Raw genomic sequence first — 25160 nt, 5'->3', positions numbered from 1 at the left:
CCGTCTTATAAACTATAATAAATAGGTTATAGTCTATAAGTATATTTATAAGCTATAAAAGAACTATATAATCTAAGCAAGGAAAGTTAGTAGCCTATATATTAGTTATAAAGAGCGGATTATAGAAGAAGAGCTATATAAAGGAGAGTTCGGTATATATAGCAGACTATAGTAGGCCTTGGAAATAGAAGAGCTTACTATAGATCTGAAAGTACTAGATCCTATAAGAGAAGTTAATCCGGGTATTCTTTTTATAGCTAATTAATATAAAGGTAAAAGTATAATTATATATCCGGATATTTGTCCGGAAGGCCTAATAGAGCGGGTTATTACCTATAAAGAGATAAGAGAGATATAGAGAAGGCTTACGGATTAGAGGAAATATTATATTATCCTTCTTATAATAGGCCTTAAAGCAATTATTCATATAGCCAAAATAGAGGGCTCTATAAGCTATATAGTAACCTATAAGTAGACCGGTTATATATACGAGAGCTGGCCGGAAGCGGGAGAGAAAGGCAGGAGGCCATATAGGAGGTAGGTCGGCTAGAGGGTCCTCTATAATATAAACGGAGGCCGTAATAGACGGTTAATGGATCCGTTACTGGTACTATAGGGCTGGCTCGTCTATAGAGATATCCGTAACCGACCGTTATTATTACCGGGAGATAGAGAGAATATTCGGATCGAGTTCTTATAAGGCAGAGTATTACTAGATATAATTAGTAGTATTTCGGGCCTATTAACTAGTTAATTAAGCCAGAAAAGGGAGAGGATATAAACTTGATAGTAAGAGCAAGTCTTATATAGCTTAGCCCATTCTGTAATAAAGTCAGAAATAGGCCGGTTCTATTTACAGGAAGTATAAAAGCAGAAAGGGTCTATAGTAATAAAGAGAAGAAGAAGAGAAAAGTAATATAAGGTTAGGATTTTTTTTTAGTACTTTTTACAGGGCCCCTAGCTTAAGATTTTCCCCCGAGCCTTAAAAAATCGTAATAAAAGCCCCTTGTATTCCAGAACTACTAAAATACAGAGTAAGGTATTTAAGCTGCTTTTTTTTAATCCCTAGCTAAGCCCTAAGGATTTGGATATAATCGTATTCTAATATGTGATTCCCTAGAAGGGGGCAATTCTGGTATTCCTTATATGACCCGTTTTTTTAAGGAGCCCTATAAGCCAATTATTTAGGGTAGCCTGAATATAGGACAATATAGAAGAGGATATAAGAAACGAGGTTATATAATAAAATTATATAACTTCCGGGAAATTATACTAATAATATAAAATAAGCCTCTTTTTGTTTTCTTTTAATTCTTTTTTTCTTGTTTTTTTATTAAAGGTAATAAGTTTTATCTTATTAAAGTTTTTTTTTAATTTTTTTTAAATTTAAGGTTTATTACTTATAATATAATAATAATTCTAGAGATCTTAATTTTATTAAAGGCTAAAAGAAAAAAAGTAATCTAAATTAAAAAGATATTATTTATAAAGTTACTAGTATTTAAACTCGAGGAATATTATAAGTTTAAAATATAGCTAAGTTATTTATATAAAATATATTAACCTAATTAGTAAATAACTTAATTAAATATAGTTTATATCTATTTTTAAATATATAATTTAAATGTTTTTACTAGATTAGAAGACTTATAAAGTTTTATAAGAATATATTAATATATATAATAGCTAAATTATAATATTAAACCTCGGATTTTAGATACTTTTAATAAAATATAAAACCGAAGAAAAGTTTTTAATTTAGAATAAAAAAAATCATTATTTTAAGAATTCGAAGAATAATATATTTAATATTATATTTTTATAATTAATTTTTTAATATTTCAAGTTAATAATTGAGATTAATAAAATATAATAGAAAGAATATTAGATATTTATTATCTGTTTCGTTTTTTTCGAGTTTTATTTAACTAATATTATTATTTATAGTTTTATTATTACTTTTATTTAATCTTATTCTAAAATACAAATTTTTTTCAGATATTATAATTTTTTATATATATTTAGATAATAAATTAAATTATTTTTTTCTTGAATTTATTAATTTTATAATTTATAAGAATTATTTTAATAGATTTAAATTCCTTAATTATTAAGCTAATATTCGAGTCTTTTTTAAAAAGTAAATATATTATACGGATTTATATTTTAGGAACTATATCTTATTATATAAAAATAGATAAGAAATTATATTTATTAACTATATATATAATATACTAAAATTCTATAGGCTAGGCCTTTTAATATATATTATTAATATAGTTATTTTTTCGGGCTTATATAATTTAATAATTTTTTTAAAATCAATAATTTAAGTACTTGCTTTATTAACAATTTATATATAAAAGTAAATACTTAAATTACTATTTTATAAAGTATATATTACTATATATTAAAAATAAGTATAATATATATATTTTAATATTATTATTAACTTCCCTAAAATTACTAATTTTTAAGAATATTTTAATTAATTAATAATAACATTTCTATTTATATACTTGATAATTGTTTTAGTACTATCAAGGTCTAATCTAATTATATAACCAAAACCATTGTTATAAAATGACAAATAAGGTGCTTTTAGTAGCTCAGAAAAGCCCATCTCGCGGGCCCACGCTTGCACCCACGCTTCACTATATTCTAGAACCCACACCTCACTATCATTACCTTATATAATCCCCCCCTCTTGGATAAATTCGTCCTTATGCAAATAAAATAAGAGCTCATTAACTACATGCTAATTAGCTACATGCCACCGATCATCTATTACATCAACCTCCCGCGTAATGCGCTGTTCAGCCCACTTCTTAATCAGTTTTTTATATTATTCCTTGAGGCCTGTAAAACCGTACTCGGGCAAGAAGGGGGGTAAATCAGAGTATCCAAAGGGCTTGCCGCAGTCGAATGGTGCAGTCTCGTTAGGCTTCCTACATTGGCAAGGAAGCTTCCCAGTAATATGCTTTGCAATGAACACATCAGTCTCCCGAACCCGGCAATTCAAGTAGGCATTATTGTCCAATTCGTCCTTCTTATATAGCGTCTCACGGCATAGGCTACTTGCCGGGCCCCAGCTCCCTTGGAAATAACACTGCACTTTTGCACATGCTTCCTCCCGTCTTTGTCTGCCTTGTTGCAAGCCTCCTCAAGGGTGGCCTCCTCCCGTTCTTTCTTACAGCTTGCAATAAGGTGTGCCTTGATTATCTTTGGCTCAGTAGTTAACTAGAAAGCTTTCTATAAACGATAAAAGCTAGGAGTGAGAGCATATTAGTCATCGCCGTTGCCAAGGATAAAGTGATCTTCTAAACACCTATCTAGGTAAGCTGCGTGGGCTTGTCAATCGGCTATAGCAGGGGCCTTTTGGAAGGGCTTAGGTCGGGAGAGGGTAACTAGTGTCTAAACAGGTTGATGTCCAGTAGCTATAAAATTAGCTTATAGCCCTATATAAATTTATAGCCAAGTAACATACCTGTTTCTGCTTAGTATCGTGCCAAGGTCTCATGAACATGCTTTACTGTATCCTGGCCCAATAACACTGCTTTGGTAAAAGCACTAAAAATAATCCTCGACTAGAAGGTTTTGTGGCAAATAGACTAATATGCTTGTAAGAAGTTTAGCTTAGTATATACTACATTGCTGAATTGGATCTTCTTATAGATGCTCTCTTAGTGCCAGTATTTAAGTGGCTAAAAAATGCCAATATCTAGAGGCTAGAGGAGGTGAGTACTGTGCAGCAGAAGCTAAAAAGGGACAATTTTGTAAGCCTAACAGTAATACAAGAAGTTGTCAGAGGTGTGAGAGGCATGCCTGTCAAAAACAAGCATTTGCCACTTCCCTTTTATCTTTTTATATGTTTGATTATAGAAGTGTTTAATGTATTTCATGCTTAGCTCTTTGTTTGTATAGCCAGATGCACTTGTTGCTAGAATTATCTTGTTATCCAGGTCGTTTTTAAAGTGATCTTCCAATAAAACATCTCCTTTAAAGATCAAGAAGGGTGTAATAGCTATACTATCGCCACACACAGTCTCAATCGCAGTGAGGGACTCTCGATTGTCTAGATCTGCCAAATACACAGCTTTGGTTTACAGATGTATAATAACAATCTTCCCATTCAAAACCCCAATTCAGAAGCCCGTTTCGTCCATATTATACACGTCCTCAAAGGCTATGCTATACTTTTCCAACGCGCCGCAGTATTCCTTAAAGTGCTCTTCCAGGTCTTCCTTCCAGTGTGCAGCCTTCCTCTCTTGTACCAACGTCTTTGCCTGCAGAGTTTTAAACCACTTTTTGTTGCATTTAAACCATCGTTGAGTCTGAGGACGCGTTACTTGGTAGGTCGAACTATTCTCTGTAAGGATCTTATTAGCCGCTGCTCTAATAGCTGACATGTCAGCCCAATAGCCCAAATAGACCAGAAAATCAATAAATTACTTTAATGCCTCCTCCTAATATAGGAGGGAAACTGCGACAAGACAAAAACCCACATAAAGTACACCAGAGCGCAAAACGTGACTTGATAGTAAAATAACAAATCAAAAACGTAAATAGTAAAGCATAAATAGTATATAGTATATAAAAGCTTAATTAATTAAATACTTATAAAGGATTATTCTCTAAATCTATAGAAAAACCAGCTTTCTTATATGATTTCCGCAAGTTACATATAAAAGGCTATAGCCTTTACTATATAACCTAAACCTCAAAACTGCCAAAATAATATGATTTTTAACGAGTATAGCCTACTATACTATATCCGACCTCCCATTTATTCGTACTTATTCTCTAAGTACTAAAAATAATAGAAAAATCCTACTTAGAATCCGAAATAATGAAATATTCAGGATTCTTCTCTATTAGTTAATCTAATTTCTTTTCTATATACCTAAAATAAGATTTATTACCCTTAAATAGTCTTATTTCGTACTTCCGAACTTGCTTAAAGGTAATCCGAATCCGCTTAGCTATATTCTTATACTAAATCCAATATAATTCTTTATATTAATTAGTATTTGCTTTTAACTATTACTCAATTTTCGCCTTTATTACTAGATATTAAGAAAGCTTATTATAGCAAATTATATTATATATTATACTAATATATTTCAAACAGATAGCTTTTTCGAATTTTATATTTTTTACTATATCCTTAAATTAACTTTTAGTAAAAAGGGAAAGCTCTAGATAAGAGGCTTTAATAACCTTATAGAAAACTCCATTTTTATATATTCTATCCTTAATAGTAAGTAGACTTATTAGAATTATAGTAAAAGGTCTATTAAGTAGCAAATTATTATTAAGCTATTTTTTAACTTATATATTATCTGAGAATTAATACTTTCTTATAATTTCAGACTTATAGATTACCTAGCTAAAAGCATTTATTTATCTAGTTAAATAAACTATATTTGAAGTCTTTTTTTCTACTACTTTTAATAAATATTTACCTAATTCCTTAACTACTTCTAGCTCAAATTTATTAGAAATAAAAAAATAATTAATATCTTTAAAGAACTTCTTACTAAAAATAGTAGCCTTCTTATAGTCTATAAGAAAAATATAGCTAATATTCCGATGCTTTTTACTAAAGTAGAATTTGCTATTTAAAGCTTTAGTAATAGCTAGATCTTTAGTATTATCTTTATATTAATTATAATTAATATTTCTAGAAATAAAGTATTAAGCTAGCTAAAAGTAAATAACTAAATAAATAAGATATTTATTTAATATCTTATAAAATCCGAGCTATATTAATAAATCTGCTATTAAAAGTTAAGAAGTTAAAGTAAAATAGCTATTACTAAGATCTTTATATATTAATATATTATTTTTTCGAAAATAGAACTATAATATTTCTATTTTCTCTATTAAAAATTCTCGAATACTAAGCTTTTTAATCTATTTCAGGTAATTATTCTTATAAATATAACTATTTATATCTAGATTAGTAATATTAGACTTAGAAATAGAAACTATAGTATTAATTTAGAACTATAGATTAGAGCGAAATTAATTAGAACTATAGTACTTATATTATATTATTTAATTTCCTATATCTTAAAAAAGAAATTCTATATTTTCTTATTTATTTAAATAATAGAAATATACTTCTTGCCTTTAATAACTTTATAGATCTTAGTAACTAGCTTTAGAATATTCTTAATATCTTATATATTAATAGAAAGAATATTAGTAACCTATTAAATATATCTTATATAAAAAGCTTTAAGAAATCTATTATTAATTCTATAGTATCCTTATTTATAAATAGGTTTCAAAATATTACTATATATTTTCTTAAAAATATACTTATTTTACTAAGTAAATATTAGCTTCTATTTAGCTAGTATCTTATAAATATACTAAATACTTTCTTTAAATTCTCTGGATTTAATATCCTTAATTTTCTATTTCTTAATTCTAAATATAGTTAAAAGAATCTTTCTAGATAATATTTTTTCTTTTAAAATAGAAAGTTCTTTCTTACTTTTCTTAGTATTTTCTTCTATTTTACTAGCTTTATATTTAGTCTAATACTCAGATCTCTATTATCTATTAGAAGTTTTAAGCTTAGCTTATTCTTTATTTTTACTAGGTTCTTCTTATCTAGTTATATTAGTTCTACTAGCTTTACCAGGAATTTTCTTACTAGTAGTTTTCTTACTAGGCTTAATTTAGCTTTATTTTTCTTAGCTAGATCTGGTTAAATTAAAGCTAAAATTATAATAGAAGCCTATTTTTTAGGCTTATTTCGGAAAACAGAAAAAGACTTATTACTATAAACTTCTTTAATTAGAATTCCGGAAGTATTAAAAATATATTATCTAGCCTTAAAATTATTAGCTAATAATAGCTTAAACTTTAATTCTCTAGATTCCGAAATAGTTTTAGTATATTTAAATATTTTAGTAATATCTAATTTAGTAAATATACTAGTATTCTAATATTTCTTGTTTTTAATATATTCTAAAATAGCTTTATTAATTAACTAAATAGCTTTATATATTAAAGCTTTTATTTTAAAAAAAAGTATAACTTCTTATAAATGTTTTTACTAAGATTATTATAAATATTATTAATATATTAGCTAAAAGCTTTATTATATAGTATAATTCTATTCTAACTTTTAATATTAAAACCATTTATTATAGTTTTAATCTTATTAAGCTTTTCTTATCTATTTTTAGAAATACCTTTAATAATATTCTTAAATTCCCTATTATTAGCTTAGTAGTTCTTTAACTTCTTCTTAGTTAATTCTAATCTAGTTCCGTCTCTAATAAAGGTTTTTTATTTTAAAAGTTTATTATATATATTATTTAGCTTATCTAGAATATTTATATTAAATTTAGTAATTATAACTATCTTTTCTAGTATTAGTAGGCTTTCTATAACTATCTAAACTTCTTTAATACTCTAAACTTTAATATTATTAATCTATAAGCTTTTAATAATACTATAGCTTATAAGAACTAGCTATTATATTTTACTAATTTAAGAAATCTATTCTTCGGCTATTTTATTATTCTTAAAAGTATTATAAACATATTATTAGTATAATAGTTATAAATTATAGAATTAAAAGTTCTTAAGATTATAAAGGTTTCTTTTAAATACTTTCTAAAATAAAAAGTAAATTAAAATAGACTTGAATTATATAAAGGCATTATATATATTTATATTTTTTCTTTCTTTTTAATAAAAAAATAAAGCTAAAATAGTAGTATATATAATAGAGAAAATAAATATAATAATTAGATAAGTTTAAGATAATATAGTTATAAATTAGAAATAATTATAAAAAATAAAATATAAAGTTAGGCTTTTATTATAGAAAGAAATATAAATATATATATCTAAAAAAATATAATTAAGGAAATAATTAAAGCAGGTTAAACTAAATAGTAATAATAGAAAAATAAAAAAATAATATAATAGAAATATAGATATAGTAATAATATCTAAAGTATTAAAATATAAAAAGAAATAACGAAAATTTATAATATAGATATATTCCGACTCTTTATTTATTTAGAAACGTTTCTATTAACTTAAAGAATAATATAAAAGAAAAGAAATAATATAGGAAATATATAAAAAATAAAGTATATAAAGATATTAAAGATATTAGAAAAATATAAAACAAGTATTAATAGAAAGGAAATTAGAATAATAGAATTAAGAAATAATTTAGAATAAGATATTACTTTTTCTGAAACTAATTTATATTTATTTAGTATTTATTAAAATTAGCTTTATATAATATAAAACTATTTAGCTAGTTAGAACTTTAAAATAATATCTATATCTATAAAAATAATATTAAATACTTCAAAAATCATAAAAAGAAGAATTATAAAATAATATAAATAAAGTTTATAATACTATTATTAAATTTGAAATAGTTAATATTAAAGTTAATATAGAATATAAAAAAATTAGATATTCTAAATTAGTATTAAAAATATAATATTAAAGGTATTTTCTTAACTATTTAGATAATATTTAATAGTAAGATATAGATTAATAATAAGAATTAGCGAATTATAATAGCTTTTTAAAAGAATAACTAGTTTCTAGTAATAAAATAGTATTATAATCGGAAAATAAATTCTATACTAAAGAAATTCTCTATAGAAATAGAAATATATAATATACTAATCAAGTTTTAATATAAGTTTTAAAAGTAATTATAGTTATATTAAAGAAGAAATAGGTTTTCTAGTATATAATAGACTTTAAATAAATAGATCTAGTTTATCTAATATCTAAAAGATTTCCAGAATTATATATTAATAAATACTTTCGGAAATAACTATTAAATTTAATAAGATTTCCTTCTTCTTTTATAAAGCTTCTAGTTTAGCTATTTCGTCTATATATGACTTCTAATTAAGAAGTTTATTTAAATATTATAAGGAAACCTGTAATAGTAATTCAAGTTAAAATCGAAATCTATAGATATTATAGTTAAGCTTTAGACTAGTATAAGTTATAAGAATAGCTAGTTAAAAAAGGCAAATAGAACTTCTAAAAAGTTTCTATTTTAGTAAAATATATATAAAAAACTTTCTTTTTTCTTCTCTTTTTTTCCTAATTCTAAATATAATTACTATTTATTACTATAGTTCGAAATTAAAAGTCTATAAGATAACCTTTTAATCTCTTTATTTATTTTTATATTAAAAGAAATACTTTATATTTAATTCTTAGAATCTAGTAATAGAATTTTATATATTAAAAATATTATCTAGTAATAATAATTAGATAATAGTAAAAAATAAATAATAATAAAGTTTATTTAATTTCTAGAATAGTAATCTAATAATAATATTCTCTAAAAGTTATAAATAATAATTAAAAGAAAAATTTAAAAGATATATAAAGAATTAAAAGTAATAAGCTTTACTTTAAATTAAAAAGAGTTTCTATTATTAGATACTTTTTTCTAGTTTTCTATAAAAGAAATATACTTTATTCTCTCTAATTCCGGTAATTCTAGAATATATATAATAATATTAATAGCTTTCTCGATCTTCTAAATACTATTTTACTTATAGTATTCTATAACTACTTTCTTTTCTAATTCTATATCTATCTTGAAATATTTATTATTAATTTTATTTTTAGAGAAATACCAGAATCTATTTCTTTTAATAAACTACTTAAATTAATTTCTAATATACGTTTTTCGGAATATAGTACTACTAAGCTTTTCTAGTATATAGTATTCTTTTAGTTAATTTATATATCTTACTCTATATAGGCCAAGCTAGTAGTATAGTAGCTTTATATTTCTCGATTTATCTTAATTTATTAATTTAATATTATATATAAGAACTAGATTCTTTTCGGAAATAAATTTTAAATAAATCTAATAAATAGAATTAAATTACTTTTTTTTCTTTTAGTATCTTCTATTTTTCTTTATTCTAGCTTTTTTAATATTTTTATCTCTTATTTATATTTATTTTATATATATTTCTAAAAGTATTTCTCTATTATAAACTTTATTTTATTTAAATATTTTTTAAATTAAAAAATATATTTCTATAAATAATATAGCTTCTCTATTATAAATTATATAAAAAGAAGTAAATCTAGTAAATTTATATATAATAATTTGGTTAGTAAATAGAATATATAGTAATAAATCTATCTAAAGCTTTTTTCTACTTATTATAAATATAATAAATACTTAAATAATTAGTTAATATTTTCTTTTAATTATATTATTTCCTTTAGAATTATAAGCTAAAATAATAATTCTATTAATTTCTAGCTTATTAAATTCTTGAATTACTATTTCTTTAAATTCCGATTTACTATTTATTTTAAGTTACTTAAATAAACTTAGTAATCTTCTTACTAGTTAGGTTTTTTAAAGGCCTAGCTTTAACTTATTCCGAAAAATTATCTCTAGTAATAACTAATAAGTTATATCCTTTATAGTTTAGTAGCTTAATTATATTAATTTCAAGATAATAGGAAAGAAATATAGCTTTTATTAGATATAAAACTTCTTTTTATTTTCTTTTACTCTTATATTAATAGACTTTATAAATACTAATATACTTTTATATATAATTATAATAACTTTTCTAGTAATAGTAGCTAGCTACTAAATAAAAAATACTTTTCTTTTTAATATATCTAATCTTATTATAAAGCTTCTTAATAATAAGTTAAAATAAATATATTTTAAATATAACTCTTTATAGTAATTAATCTCTTATATTATAATTTAAAGCTTCTTTACTTAACTTTTAAAACTTGATTCTAGATATTTTTTCTAGTTTAAAGAATATTATAAAATATTATAAAATATTATAAAATATTATATAATATTCTAGTATTATTTAAAATAGCTATTATCTAAAAGATTTAGTAAAATGTTCGAATTATTAAATAAAATATAGAAATTAGTATTATTATTTACTATTTTACTAGAAGTTATATATAAAAAACTATAGCCTTTATTATATAACTTCTAGCTTTTATTATTTTTTAATATTACTAATTTACTTCTAGATATAGTAAGGCTTTAATTATTAATCTCTAGTAACTAAATACTATTATTTAAATATTTAGTAAAGATTTTAAAAATCTAATTCCTTAAAATAATATTATATAACTAAATCGGAACTACTTTCTTTAACTAAACTTTTCGTCTAATAGATACTATTTTAATAGTATTAAGCTTTATTATTAACTATTTATTAATATTCTCGTTATTTTCGGTATTTCTTTCTTACTATAAGTACCTTAATAATCTATTAGTAATAATATACTTAGTTTCTTTAATATACTTAACTTTAAAATCGAATAGTTAAATTTATATTAGCTAGTAAATAACTAGAGCTTTAGAAAGATCTATAGCTATTTTATTTAACTATATAACAAGTATATTAGTATCTAGTTTAAAGATAAAGTAAACTTTATATAACTAGAATTATACTTTCTATAGATACTTTACTAACTCTTAATATTTTCTTTTAGTAATATTATATCTCTATTTAATATTATTTCAGATTCTAGACTTATATTATATAACTTTCTTTTTCCCTTTATTATTATATTAACTAAATATTTCACTCTATTTATTTAGGCTAGTATTTACTACTAATATAATTATTTCCTAACCTTCTAATAAATTATAATATAACTTATAAAATATTAAAATAATAATAAGCTTTTCTTAAAGAATTTATATAGCTTGCTTTTATTTATTATTTTAGTTCTATATTATATCTTTATTAAGTAATAAATGGATTTAGTAATAATTATAAAGCCTTTAATTCAAATATAATAGTAAATAATAATTCTAATAAATGCCTTTCTTTTAGTTATACTATTATAATATTTCTATCTTAAGATCTTAATAATTCCTAAACTTAAAAAGCTTCTTTTAAGTACTTTATAAATAAAACTAATAATAATTATACTATTATAATAGAACTATAATTTTTCTCTAATACTAGTTCCGGCTTATTTAATTCTATCTAAAATTATATCTAGATTTTAAAGATATTCGAATATAAAATACCGAATTCTAGATAAAATAAGCTATCTATTATAGTCTATATAAAGTCCCTTAACTCTAATATTATTAATAAATAATATAGTAATTTTAGGAAATAGATTCTTTAAAATAGTTATAATAATCTATATAAACTATATAACGGAATTAGTAGCTTCTTAAAGTAATATAATTATTTTTAATAGCTTTAGAAATATTAGAAATATAATTAAATCTCTATTATAAGAATCTAGTATATAGAGATAGTAGTATAAAGTAACGGGAATATAAGGCATATTTTATAATATATTAATAAAGACTACTAATAGGCTTTATAGATCTTAGTTTTATTTCCCTATAATAATATTCTAGTTTCTATAAGCCCTATAAGAGTTCCCTAAAGCGATTAATTAACCCTATACTTCTTTAAAAGAAGTAAATAGAAGCTAAACTATAATATTAAACTATACTAATATATAGCTACCTTCTTCTAGTCTTTTTTTCTACCTTCTTTATACTTATTTCTACCTTTTAAACAAATTATCTCTTATATATAATCAGGAATTACTATAATCCACTTTTAAATCTTATTTTAGAGAAGATCCGTCTAGTATTTCTTCTACCTTACTTTAAGCTTTTTTCTATTACTTATAAGCCCCTATCTAGTAGTTTCCTTTTTTATCCAAAACTATACTTTCTTAATTATATTAAGATTAGATAAGTTTTCTAGCTAAAATATCTTTATAATCTTCTATAGATTATAAATCTTCCCTTAGTAATATAACTTATAGGCCAGTATATTATTCTCTTATATAATTATATTAGGGTAATTCTTTTAGTACTTTCTTATAAAGGGCAAAAGCTTTTTAATTAATATTCTTTTCTAATATTAATACTAATTAATTTCTTTTTATTTATTCTTTATAATAAAGGCCCTAGTCTTTTCATTATACTTCTATATCTTTTATACGCCTTCTAGTACCCGGCTATAGACCTTCTTCTAATTCTTTAGCTATTTTCTTTACTTCTTCTCCTATTTTTATTTATTAGCCTTCTCAATTAACGAATTCCTTATATTAAAATTAGCTTTATACTTTCTCTTTTCCTCTATAGTCTTTTTTTCCTATATATAATAAGGCCCCTTCTTATTAAAAGAAAAAGCTCCTTAAAATATAAACTTAGAAAAGCCCTTTTACTTTCTTTATATATAATACTTATTATATGCTTTTCTAGGTAATCTCTATATACGTCTCTTACCTCTTATATCTTCTAATTATATTATAGTCTCGTTTATAAAAATCACATTTTTCTAGTCTTCTAATATCTAGTATACTCGCTTTAAGTACTACTCTAATTACTCTTTTTTATTAAACTTATTTAGTCCAGGCTTTACTATTAATTTGTATTAAGAATAGCCTACTTACTTGAGAACTTTCTAGATAGTTCTAGAAGCAATTTCGTACCTGTACTTTCTTACTTCCTTTGTAATTATAGTATAAGAAAAGCCTTTTATAGTCGAGTTCTAAAATATAATCTTTAAAATACATTTAATTACATTAATTAAAATTAGAGATCTTCCAGATTATAGTATATTTAGAATATAATTTATTTCTAAGGATATATTCTTATTCTCTTTCTAGCTATACTTTCTAGTAATAGTATATAATTAATAAACGGTTATTTTAGGCACTTCTATAGCCTTTTTAATCTGAGCCGGAGTCTTTCTATCTTCAAGTATATAGATTGCCTTAATTCTTATACTAGTAGAGTATTCTTTATATATAGTAGTAGAAATAACAAGTTCAGTTAAAGATATAGGTTATATAGGAAATACTAAAAGCAGTAGGCTTGAATTATTATTTTTATTCTTATCTTCTAAATTAGTAGGTAAATTATACTATATATTATCTTTATTTTTAGTATACTTATTAGAATACTCGTTATTAGACGAATCAGGGAATAACAAGAGCTCTAATTACTTATCTAATAAATTAGGGAAGTTAAAAAGACCTCTAAAAGTAGCTATAATAAATTAAAGTAAAAGTAAAGAAAAATAAAGGATATAAGAGAGCTTAATAGAAAAGTAAAAGCTCAATTTACTCTGCTACTAATTATAGATATATATCTAAAAATATAGGAGCTAAGGCCCTATAAAATACTATAGCTTAATATAATATTCTAATCGAACTATATAAGGTTTCAATAAGCCTTTAAAGGTCTTATAGCCTTGATTTAGTATAATTATAGTAGCTATAAGGCCAAGTAAAATACTATAAGGCATATTAGAGGCTCTAGAATTATATATACTTTATATTTCCGTTATTTTATACTATTATCTTTATAAGTTAATTATATTTAGAAAAGAAATTAATTAGAGAAATATAAATATATCTAGTAAATTTCTCTAAGATCTTATTAGTAAACGAAAATAAATTAGTATTTTATAGAATTACTAAATTCATTTTTATAATAATATTAATTAGTTTATAAATTCCAGTAATTTTCTTTATAACTAAAAACTATAGATTTTAGTAAAATCTATTATATTTCTTAAAAACTTTATAATCTAGATATTCTAATAATATTTTTATTATTACTAGTACTAGAGCTTTAAGATATAGAAAATTCCTCTTTTATTAGGCCTTATATTTAATAGTTTTAATTAGAATAAATAGGCTAATATTTTTATAGACTTTTTTTACTTTTTTTTAATTAAATATAATTATATTTTTAAAATTAATTATTAATTCTTGAAATATAGCTAGTTTCTTTTTTTAGAACTAGTTACTAATATTTAATTATTTATAGTATTTCGGAATAAATTATAAACCTCTTAAAATAACCAATATTCTTAATAAAAAATAGTTTCTATACTTTCTAATATATTTCTATAAATATTCTCTAGCTTTAAATCTCTTAAATTAGTTCGAATATTTATCTGAGCCTTCTCTAGTTCCATTATTAGTATTTACTAATTAAATCTTCTTATTTTTTATTTTATATACTTCTATAATTAGAAATAAACTATAATTATTATTTTTTTCTTTTAAAGCTATAACTATTTTCTCTAATATTCTTTTTATCTAATTTCCGAAATTTATAACCTTTCTATTTAGCTTCTTTCTAGTTAGATATAAAGAGTATCTTTTTATCTAATATTTTAATATATTTTTCTTAAACTTCTATATTTTTCAAAATTCTTTCTAGTTTTAAATTTAATATTTTTTAATTTTAAAAATATATTTTTTTATTATTAGAAAATACTACTTTACTTCTTCTTTAGAAATATCTTTACTTAATACTCTTTTTATTTCCTTTTTTATTAAATCCGGAACTACTTTTAATAATATTCTAATTAAAGTCTTTTCTATTTTAATTTCTCTAAAAATATTATTAATTTCTTAAACTTCTAAATTTAAAATAAAAGAATTTATAAGAAATTCCGGTATTTTCCTATTTTCTCTAATATTACTACTAGTTATAATACTAGATTCTATTTTTCTTTTTTACTTTTAGTTTCCTATTCTATATTACTTAATACTTTTAAACTATTACTTTTTTCTATTTTCTGGTATTTTTTAAAAATAAAATAATTATAATAATATAAATATTCTAATTATCTTTAAAATTAGTAAACCTTTTATTTTATAAACTATTACTTCTATATATAATTTTTATTTTTATTTTTACTAAAAATAATTAACTAAATAGAATTTTTAAAACTTTTTTAACTAGAAAAAATATATCTTTATATTTTACTTTATTTATAACTTTAGTTCTAAACTTTACTATTTCTATAAATCCAAATTTAGCTCTAGTAATAGTAGATATTTAATAATTTATAATATTATATACTATTTTATTTATATTTCTAGAAATCTTTTTAAAGGAAATATTAACTTTAGCTCTAATATTAATTATTCTTTTATATTTAATATTTCCTTAAAGTTCTCGAAATATAAATTAGAGATATAGAGATTATATAATATATTTATAAGCTAGTAATATTCGAATATTAATACTATTATCTTTAAATTAAATAATTCTATTAATATTAGATATTTAAGCTAGTATTTCTAATTTCTTAAATATTTTATCTATTATATAAGCTATAGCTACTAGCTCTATAGATTTTCTAATATATTCTACTATATTTAATATAATAGTATTTCCTATTTATAAAATAGTAAGATAAGAAGTATTATTTTTAATTTACTAGTTCTAAAATATAGTAGCTAGATCTAGTATTTTTAAAATATTAATAAGTATTCTTATTTCTTTCTAAATTTTCGGAAATAGAATAATTACTTTTTTTAATAGTCTTATTAGAATATTATTAACTTTAGAAATTCTATATTTATTATAATTAAGAGTATATTAGGTTTCTAATTTACTTTATTTATCTCTAGAACTATTAATATTTATATTCTTAACTAGACTATTCTCTTATCTATTATTTCTTAAAGTAGTATTCTTCTGGCCCCTTATATAGAATAGCCTTTCTTTTACTTTAGATTATTTTCGGAAAACCTCTTTAACTATTTTTATCTCTTTTTTCTTTTTCTTTAATAAGAAACCTATTATAATATTAATAGAAATACTATTTATAGCCAAATCTTAATACTATTTATTAATTCTAGAATCCGAAATATTAGTAATTTTAATACAATTTCCTCTAAAGCAAAATAGCTATTTAGATTCTCTAAATATAATTTATTTATTTCTATATATAGATTCCGATTAGCTAGTTTCCTTTTCTCTTTTTTATTTAGTAAACTAGATATCCCTTATTAATCTCTAGATATTTTTAGGTTAAATATTTAAGTTATAATTAAATTCTCTTTTTTAGATTTAGGAAATAATTTAGTTAAATTACTAATATTTACTAGTAAAAAAAAAGAAATACTTTCTTATTTAAGCTTAAATAACTCTTTATATTATTTTTTATTAAATTAATAAATATATTTATAATTTATAAGTTCTTCTATTAATAAATAATAGAACTAAAAAATATAAATATATTCTAGATTAATATTATTATTTCTATTTCTATTATAATATTTATAGTAAATTCGTTCTTTTAATTCTAAATCTATACTATAAGCTATATTAATTTAAATAATATTCTCTAATTATATTTAAGACTAATTTCCTCTAGAATATAGTTATCTAGATTCTTTATTTAATTTAGTTCAATTACTATAGCTACTATAGTATTCTTTATAACCTCTATTATAAATTCTAGTATATTTTCTCTAAAAACCCGAATTATATTTACTAGGCTATTAATATTATTATATTAGCTATATCTATTATAATTAACTGAATTATATAAATAAGCTATATATATTTTTCCGAATTATAATAGTAGCTATATTAAATTATTTCTATAGATTCTCTTAAATTATAATAGTAATAAATAGTTTTTTTAGACTTCTTATTAGCTAATTAATATTATCTCTTTTAGATTTGCTATTTTTAGTAGGTTTTATATAATTAGTTATAGACTAGGTTCTCTTTTTACCTATATTTATAATAGCTTTAGAAAATATAATAGAAAAAACTAGTAAAAAATAATTATTTTCTAGTTTAAAAACTATATTATAAACTATTATATTTAAATATTCTTATCTAAATCTGGATATATCTAGATTATTAATAATATTAAAATAGTATTTCTTCTCTTTATATTAATAGAATATTACTACTTTTTTTTATATTTTACTATATTTATAAATAGAAATATTTATAAATTCGAAGTTCGTATTCTTAAAAATATAACCTTTTACTAGAATAAATAATTCTCTTATAAATTCTCGGTATTAAATAATTTCATTTATTTTTTTTCTCTTTAGTAATTCTTTTAATATTTTATTAAATATATTAATATAAGATTTAGAAGAAATTCTTCTATTCTAGACTTATATAATAATCTAATTAAAAAAATTATAGGTAATTTTAAGTATTTCCTAGTTATATTCTCGGAATTCCTTTAATAAAGCCTTAAAAAACTTAGTTTTCTAATAATCTTCTAGATTATTAGTATAATACTCTAATATTGCTTTAATCTAATTCTTATAAATAGACAAGATATAATAAATAATTCTCTTTCTTTTAGTATTATTAGAAATATAATAGTTCTTATATATATTTATATATTATTTCAAGAATATAAAAATATTACTTTCCTTAAACTATAATACTTTAAAAGCTTTTATAAATAATAAATTTAAATCTAGTACTAATATATATTTATTCTTAGCTATATTAATCTTAATAATTTCTTTTATAATTAATTATAAAGTTTCTATATCTAAAACTTCTACTAATAAGATTTCTAAAAGACTAATTTCTTATTTAAATATATTTTTTAATTTAGAAACCGGAATTAGAGAGAAATTAATTAATAATAATAAATATAGTTAAAGTTCAAGTTTTAATATTAATAATAATAAAGTAGTAGCTTTTCTAGTTTTATTTCTATTACTTATATTTTCTTTTCTATTTTATTAGCTTAATACCTATAGTATTTTTTTTTAATTTTACTAAACTAAATATATCTAATAATACTATTAAAAATAATAATAAAAATAATAAATATAATTTTACTAATTTCTCTAACTTTTCTAAATTCTCTTTTCTTTCTCTATTTAGTATTCTTTCCTTTCTCTAGAAACTTCTCTAGTTTATCTATATAATTTCTTATTTCTGATTTCTTTTTAATTCTTATTTCTAATTTCTATTTACTATTTTATTTAAAATTAAAGATATTTTCTTTTTTAGATATCTTCTCCGGACTTAGAAATAAACTTTTCTACTAAAATTAATACTACTTCTATTCCGGTCTTTACTATAACTAAAAATAATATATAAATTAATAATATAATTTTATTTCCGAGTACTAAAGTCTATTTCTAACTAAGATCTAATTTATACTATCTTAATATAATTTTTCTTATTCTATTTTCTCTACTTCTTTTCCTTCTATAATTAGCCTCTATTTTCATTACCTCTATATACTATACTAGTAACTATATCTTATAATTAACCTATATTCAAGTCGCTAGATATATCGGAAATTAATATAAGATACTAAAATTAATATAAGATACTAAAATTAATATTTATATATCTTTAATATTTCGGCCTTAGGCTTAAAGTATTATAATAGCTCTTTTCTTCTCTAACTTTCTAAACTAATAATCCGTCTTATAGACACCTCTTAGAACTTTATAAGAGTATTACCTTAACTATAAAGTTTCTATCTTCCCTATATTACTTACTATAAAATATATAGAAGGAAAACTATAATAAGATAAAAACCTATATAAAGTATACTAGAGTATAAAATGTAACTTAATAGTAAAATAATAAATCAAAAACGTAAATAGTAAAGTATAAATAGTATATAGTATATAAAAGCTCAATTAATTAAATACTCATAAAGAATTATTCTCTAAGTCTATAGAAAAACCAGCTTTCTTATATAATTTCCGCAAGTCACGTATAAAAGGCCACGGCCTTTGCCATATAACCTAAACCTCAAAACCGCCAAAACAACATGATTTTTGACGAGTACAGCCTGCCGTACCACAGTATTCAATTTTCGTCCATCACTGGAGAAAGCAGTGGCTGACACGGAGGAGTTGAGATTGAATCGGTGGGCAACCTCCCCTGTCTCCACGTTCCATACCCTCAGGATATAGTCGGAAATCTCCTTCGAGCCGTACGACACCATGGCAAGAAACCGTTGGTTGGGTGACCATGCGATAGGGTCTACGCTAAATTCCTTCGACCAAGAGCCAGCCTCGCTACGGTCTTGACCATACTTGATGAGATCTCCTGATTTATTCCAGATCTCTAACAAGGCCGTCGCTGACCACGACGCTCCTGTTGCTACCAGCTCACTATCTGGAGAAAACGCAATGAACGCGCCGTCGAATAAATAATGTGAACACTCCGGCCAGTGCTTGCTCGTTCCAGCCGATAAAATTCGCCATTCTTCTGATACCCCCAGAGTCCAGATCCAAACAGCCCCGGAGAATTGCACAACACCCAGGCTCTGGCTGTCGGGTGAGAATGAAAAATCTGCGACATCTCTGTCGAAATTGAGAGTTTGGATTTGCTTCCGGGTTCGCACTTCCCATAGTTTGACATTATCGCTGGTAGCCGTGGCGAGCAGCTGTTGGTTTGGAGAAACCTTGAGACAGTTAAGTCTTTTATTATGACTGTCGAGTTTTTGGATGTCTTCTGTTGTTGTAGCCCACACACGAACTGTGGAGTATGTTACTACCGCTAATAGTTGGCCATTAGGAGAGAATGCTATCGCTTCGAAGCCGTGTTCATTCTCTTCATATCTCCGAATTTCTGTTCCTGTGGCTATATCCCACAGTGTGACCCCTTTGCTGGATGCCAAAGCAAGTATGTTGTGGTTACTTGGAGAAAACCGGAACCCTTCAACCCTCCCGTCGTGCACATAAGACGCTTGTACCTGTTGTCCTGTATCCACGTTCCAGAGTCGGATTATAGCATTTCCTCCTTGGGGACCTGATGCTAGAAGCCGGCCATCTATTGAGAAAGCCATGCAATTGATATACGGGGAAGGCAATTCCAGCTCGCGAAGCTGCTCCCCTGTGATTGCATTCCAGATTATGACAATAATACCACCGGAGGAGGACAAAGATGCAATTGAGGGTCCAGTGCGAGCGAAAGCAACAACATCGACGCCAGCACGCTGCCGTTTTGCCTGGATCTGTCGTCCTGTCTTCGCGTCCCAAATCCGTGTGGTTTTGTCGCTGCTCCCTGACCCTATCAGCTGTCCGTTTGCAGAGAATGAGATTGAATTGACCACGTCGGTATGCTGCGTTGCAACCCAGATTTGCTCTCCAGCATTTGTGTTCCATAGTCTCACCGTATAGTCGTGTGAACCCGAGGCCAAAACCGCGAATGGTTCTAGAGGAGAAAACGCAATGTCAATGATTATGTCCTCGTGCCCTTCTAAAATTTGAATCTCATCACCTGTTGCAATATTCCACAGTCTTATTGTCTTTTGTATACAAGCTGCTAGAGACTTCCCATCGCCACAGAAAGCTACTGCGCGAACGTAACGCGGAAGATTCGTGATTCTCAACAACTCAGGGCTCCATTTCTTCGGCATTTCTGGTGGTCTCGATAGCCGTTCTCAGTGTGGGCTCCGATAAGCTCGATAAGCGACGATTAGATAATCGCGCTAATTTTTCGATAATCGATAATCGACCATCGATTACGATAATTATCGAACTAAGGCCTTGGCAATACTACAGGGCCACTACAGGGCCAATGCGCTATATTTATAGGCCTCATACTACCTTTTCTTTACTATAGCAGAATTCCGATTTAGTAAAGGCGGTATAAGGCCTATAAATATAGCGCATTAGCCCTGTAGTAGCCCTGTAGTACTACTAAGGCCCTGGACCCACTATTATTAATAGATTTAGTACTATAAAGGCGGTCTAAGGCCTATAAATCTAGCGTATTGGCCCTGTAGTGGCCCTGTAGTATTGCCAAGGCCCTGGGACCCACTATTATCGATGGAATTATCGATGGGCTCGCTTAATGGCTGGCTGGGCCCACTTTTATCGATGGAATTATCGATGGGCTCGCTTAATGGCTGGCTGGGCCCACTTTTATCAATGGAATTATCGATAACTGGATCAAATACTAGCTAGTCTACGTTATATAATAGACTATTAAATGAAAAGTTAAAAAGTCTAATAGTATAGTAATAATAGTATACTTTTATACTAATCTTAATACTAATCGGTTTATAATTGAACTAGTAAGCCGTAATGGGGCTCGCTTAATGGCTGGGCCCACTTTTATCGACGATAATTATCGATATCGATCGTTTATCGATCGCTTAGCCGATAACGATTACTAATCGATAATTTCGATCGATAATTTATCGGAGCCCACACTGGCCGTTCTTCATATGCATCTCGAGCCTTGGCTTTAATGATACTGCTCTCCGGGGCAAAAATGGCACAAAAGTAAAGCTGAAGCGGTGCATGATTAATAATCCAGCGGTTTTGAAGAACGAAGCGCCATGCGTCATAAAGGAAGCCAGATAGCTCAACGCTGTTGCTGCCGTCCTGCAATGCGAATCAGTGTGAAGCTCTGAATTTAATGCCATGAGACAGCGAATCTCACCTCTACAAGATTTCGAAGTGTGTCAATCAGACCGATGCTGTCGGATGTGCTGCCTAGCAGGCTAAGCGCTTCGAGCCAATACAGGAAATGTTCACTGAGGAAAATGTGCACCATATCGCCATCTCGGATGCGCCTCTCGCTCTTTGTCAAATGGGAGACCCAATAGAGGCACGCGTACCGAATATCTGAGGCCAATAATTCTCTCACCTTTCCTTGGTCTATGTCGATCCGGAGTTTTCCGGGCTCTTTCAAGCCTACCATGTTTCTGTGTAGGTGCTTCGAAAGCAGGAGAAGACAACCATCCACCAAATTTTCATGGGTTTTCACTTCATAAATGTAGAAAGGATTTTCCTCCCGATTGACCAGGAAGTCTCGGAAGGACAGGTGAAATAACTTGACAGGGGTTTCGGGGTCGGTGGGGACATTCAGAACAGACTGAAGGGTATTAAGCATGTTCAAAACGCCGCGCGTTTCCTTGTTAATCAATCGAGCCAATGAAGCTACCGGAAGAGGGTCGGCGAGATTAATGATTGCGCCCACAATGTCGCGGAATTCCTCGAGTATGTTGCTTCTGTTCTCTTCAAAGTGACCGCCGTCTTCCTTTTGTAAGGGATCTGGAAGTATTCGTTCTAGTATTGGAAGATATGTCGCGTGGAGATGAAAATGCTGTCCTCTGCTTCGAAATTCCCGATAGTCAAAAACCTTCTTCCTCTGTACTTCGGGGTAGCCTCCCAGCTCGTAGTCTTTAACAAATCGGCAAACAGTTTTTGCGAAGATGAAGAGCGGAAAGGACATCTCAACAAGTATGTCAAGGTCTGTCTGTCCGGGCCAGTTGGATTCAAGAGGGCAAAGTGTATTAAATAGATTGTATTCGTCCCTGATTTTAGAAAGGCTCGATTGAAGGTATACAGATATGTCGGCCTTCACGACATCTTCGCTAATGTCCTGGAGAACAAGAGGTCTGTAGGAACTAGTGATCTTGTGAAATTCTACCAGTATCGGGATTTCCGGTCGGCTTGTGACGAAGCATTTGACACGAACCCAAGATATTTCATTCAGGCGCGGCAATTGAGCGATAACGAGCCTGACTTGATCATGAGAATCACACTCATCTATGGCGTCGATAACAATGACAAGCATCTCAGGAGATGAAGTTCCGGATGGATCTGGTTGGATCTTCTTCAGTGGACCTAGAATAAAAGTCTCAAACTGCGTCTTTATGTTCTCGTGGGGAATGTCAGAGATCTCTTCAATTGCGTCGACCAAATACTTCGAAAAGAGAGGCAAGCGATGAGCCAGCTGATGCGCAATCGTTGAGAAGATCCGTGCTGCTTTGTCTCGGAGGCCTGCACCCCTCTTGATAAAGAAGCTCGCGCCAAGGGCCCTCAAAGAATCGTACTGTGTCGCTACTGTCTGAGATATGGTAGATTTGCCCGTCCCAGCTTTGCCCTGCAGCCAAAACACGGGTGACGAGTCTGCATCGTCGACCCATGCATATATGTCACGGCCTGGACAAGCTGTGGAAGTGGAAATGTATGTGTTTGGTATGAATATGTATGAATCATGGTGCCCTAAGGGCGGTGAAGAAGCTATATATACGCCTGTGCGCAGCACGTGACAATATATGTCTTTAAGGAGAGCGACTCGAGTCCCACGATGGCACTCATGGCATTCCTCTGGATCTAAACACTCGAACGAAACGCCGTTTGCGATCCCCAGCCTTTCAAGGGCGTACTTATTCTCGCGATTGTCGAGCTTCTTCTCGATCCGAGCATTGCCGTCTCTAAATAAAATTAGATTTTAGAAAGCCGAGGGCTTGAGTTATTGTAGCGGAACGAATCTAGACATACTGTACAGCCTTTAGCCGCTCTGCGTCATCGAGCCTGAGCTGAAGGAAATCCTTCGCGAGCTCGTGCAGCTTTACGATCATGAGACGAGATTCGTGATTTCCATGTTTGTCACAGTAGCTAGCAGCGTGTTCGAGCTTGTTCCCGCTCTCAACAAGACCTTGAGTGTATTTATCCATGTCTCCAAGTTTGAAAGGAGCAGTGATGGCATTATTCCAGCTGCGACCGTGTTGAAAGATGAAGCCCAGACACAGCAGCGATTGGCTATACACCTCGGTAATAGACGCTTCCAGCTCATTTAGGGCGCTCTCATGGTTGGAAAGGCTGGTATCGCTGGCGAGATATAAAGTGTAGTATGATTCGCAGTAGAAGACTAGCGACGAGATTCTCGAAATCGCGCTGAGCATCTGGGCCTTTAAATTTCCATAAGCAGTTATGAGCTGGAGGCAGATATTGGTTAGTGATCAAGAACTGAGAACTTTACTCTCCGTCTCGTCATAAATTTCCCTATGAGGATGTCACTTACGAGCAGCACAGTGCGAATCGCGGCCCATGGGAGAGCAGCGTGAACCGGATCAAAGCTCACCGCCACATCACCAATCGATAAGGTCATATTCAGCACGGAGACCGTTTTCTGGACAAATTCTCTTGTGGTACTTTCCAGATGTTCGCCCTCTTGCGAGATCTCATCTTTGGCCTCTCTAAAGCATTCGCCGGCATCGATCTCGGAATCAAGTTCGGTAGTTTTGACATCGATCTTGCTGGCAGAGGTGGTAGAGTTGGGGTCCATTCTGCCATCAGAAGAGGGGGGCTTGGTGTCTACTAAATGATCCTTGATAATTGCAATGATGTCTTTATGCTTTCCCGAATCTTTGAGATTTTCAAAAGCCCTTTCCCACAACTTGCTTGAATCGATGGCTCAGGTGTGAGATGTTTTTGGGGTTTTGCTCTTTCGTGTCATCTTCAAGCTCTCTGCAGAGGCTGGCGCATCATTGCTGAGTATGAAGGGGCCAGAGGCTTCGTTCAGTTTTGTCACTGGGACTTTCGACACGCTTTGAGACCCTGAAGGCGAGGGTACCTACATTGAA

General features: G+C 27.0%; 2 protein-coding genes across 2 annotated transcripts; both read right to left on the bottom strand.

Moving 5' to 3' along the window:
* Window positions 1–3782: 3782 nt before the first annotated feature.
* On the bottom strand, window positions 3783–4076 carry K444DRAFT_516051 (uncharacterized protein; the record flags this gene model as incomplete). Its single annotated transcript, XM_024873647.1, has 1 exon — window positions 3783–4076. A coding segment is annotated over one exon (294 nt), but the record flags the coding sequence as incomplete, so codon positions are not given.
* A 15423-nt stretch (window positions 4077–19499) lies between these two features.
* K444DRAFT_515551 (WD40 repeat-like protein) lies at window positions 19500–24979 on the bottom strand (the record flags this gene model as incomplete). The annotated part of the gene is made up of 8 exons (XM_024873606.1): window positions 19500–19754; window positions 20088–21204; window positions 21992–22167; window positions 22226–23313; window positions 23416–23733; window positions 23845–23965; window positions 24072–24512; window positions 24599–24979. Coding segments are annotated over 8 exons (3897 nt in total), but the record flags the coding sequence as incomplete, so codon positions are not given.
* Between the last annotated feature and the right edge of the window lie 181 nt (window positions 24980–25160).

The sequence above is a fragment of the Hyaloscypha bicolor genome, assembly GCF_002865645.1.
Source record: "Hyaloscypha bicolor E unplaced genomic scaffold K444scaffold_10, whole genome shotgun sequence".
Lineage (NCBI taxonomy): Eukaryota > Fungi > Ascomycota > Leotiomycetes > Helotiales > Hyaloscyphaceae > Hyaloscypha > Hyaloscypha bicolor.
Note: the sequence above shows the minus strand (reverse complement) of the source record. Positions and strands in the feature narration are given on the sequence as shown.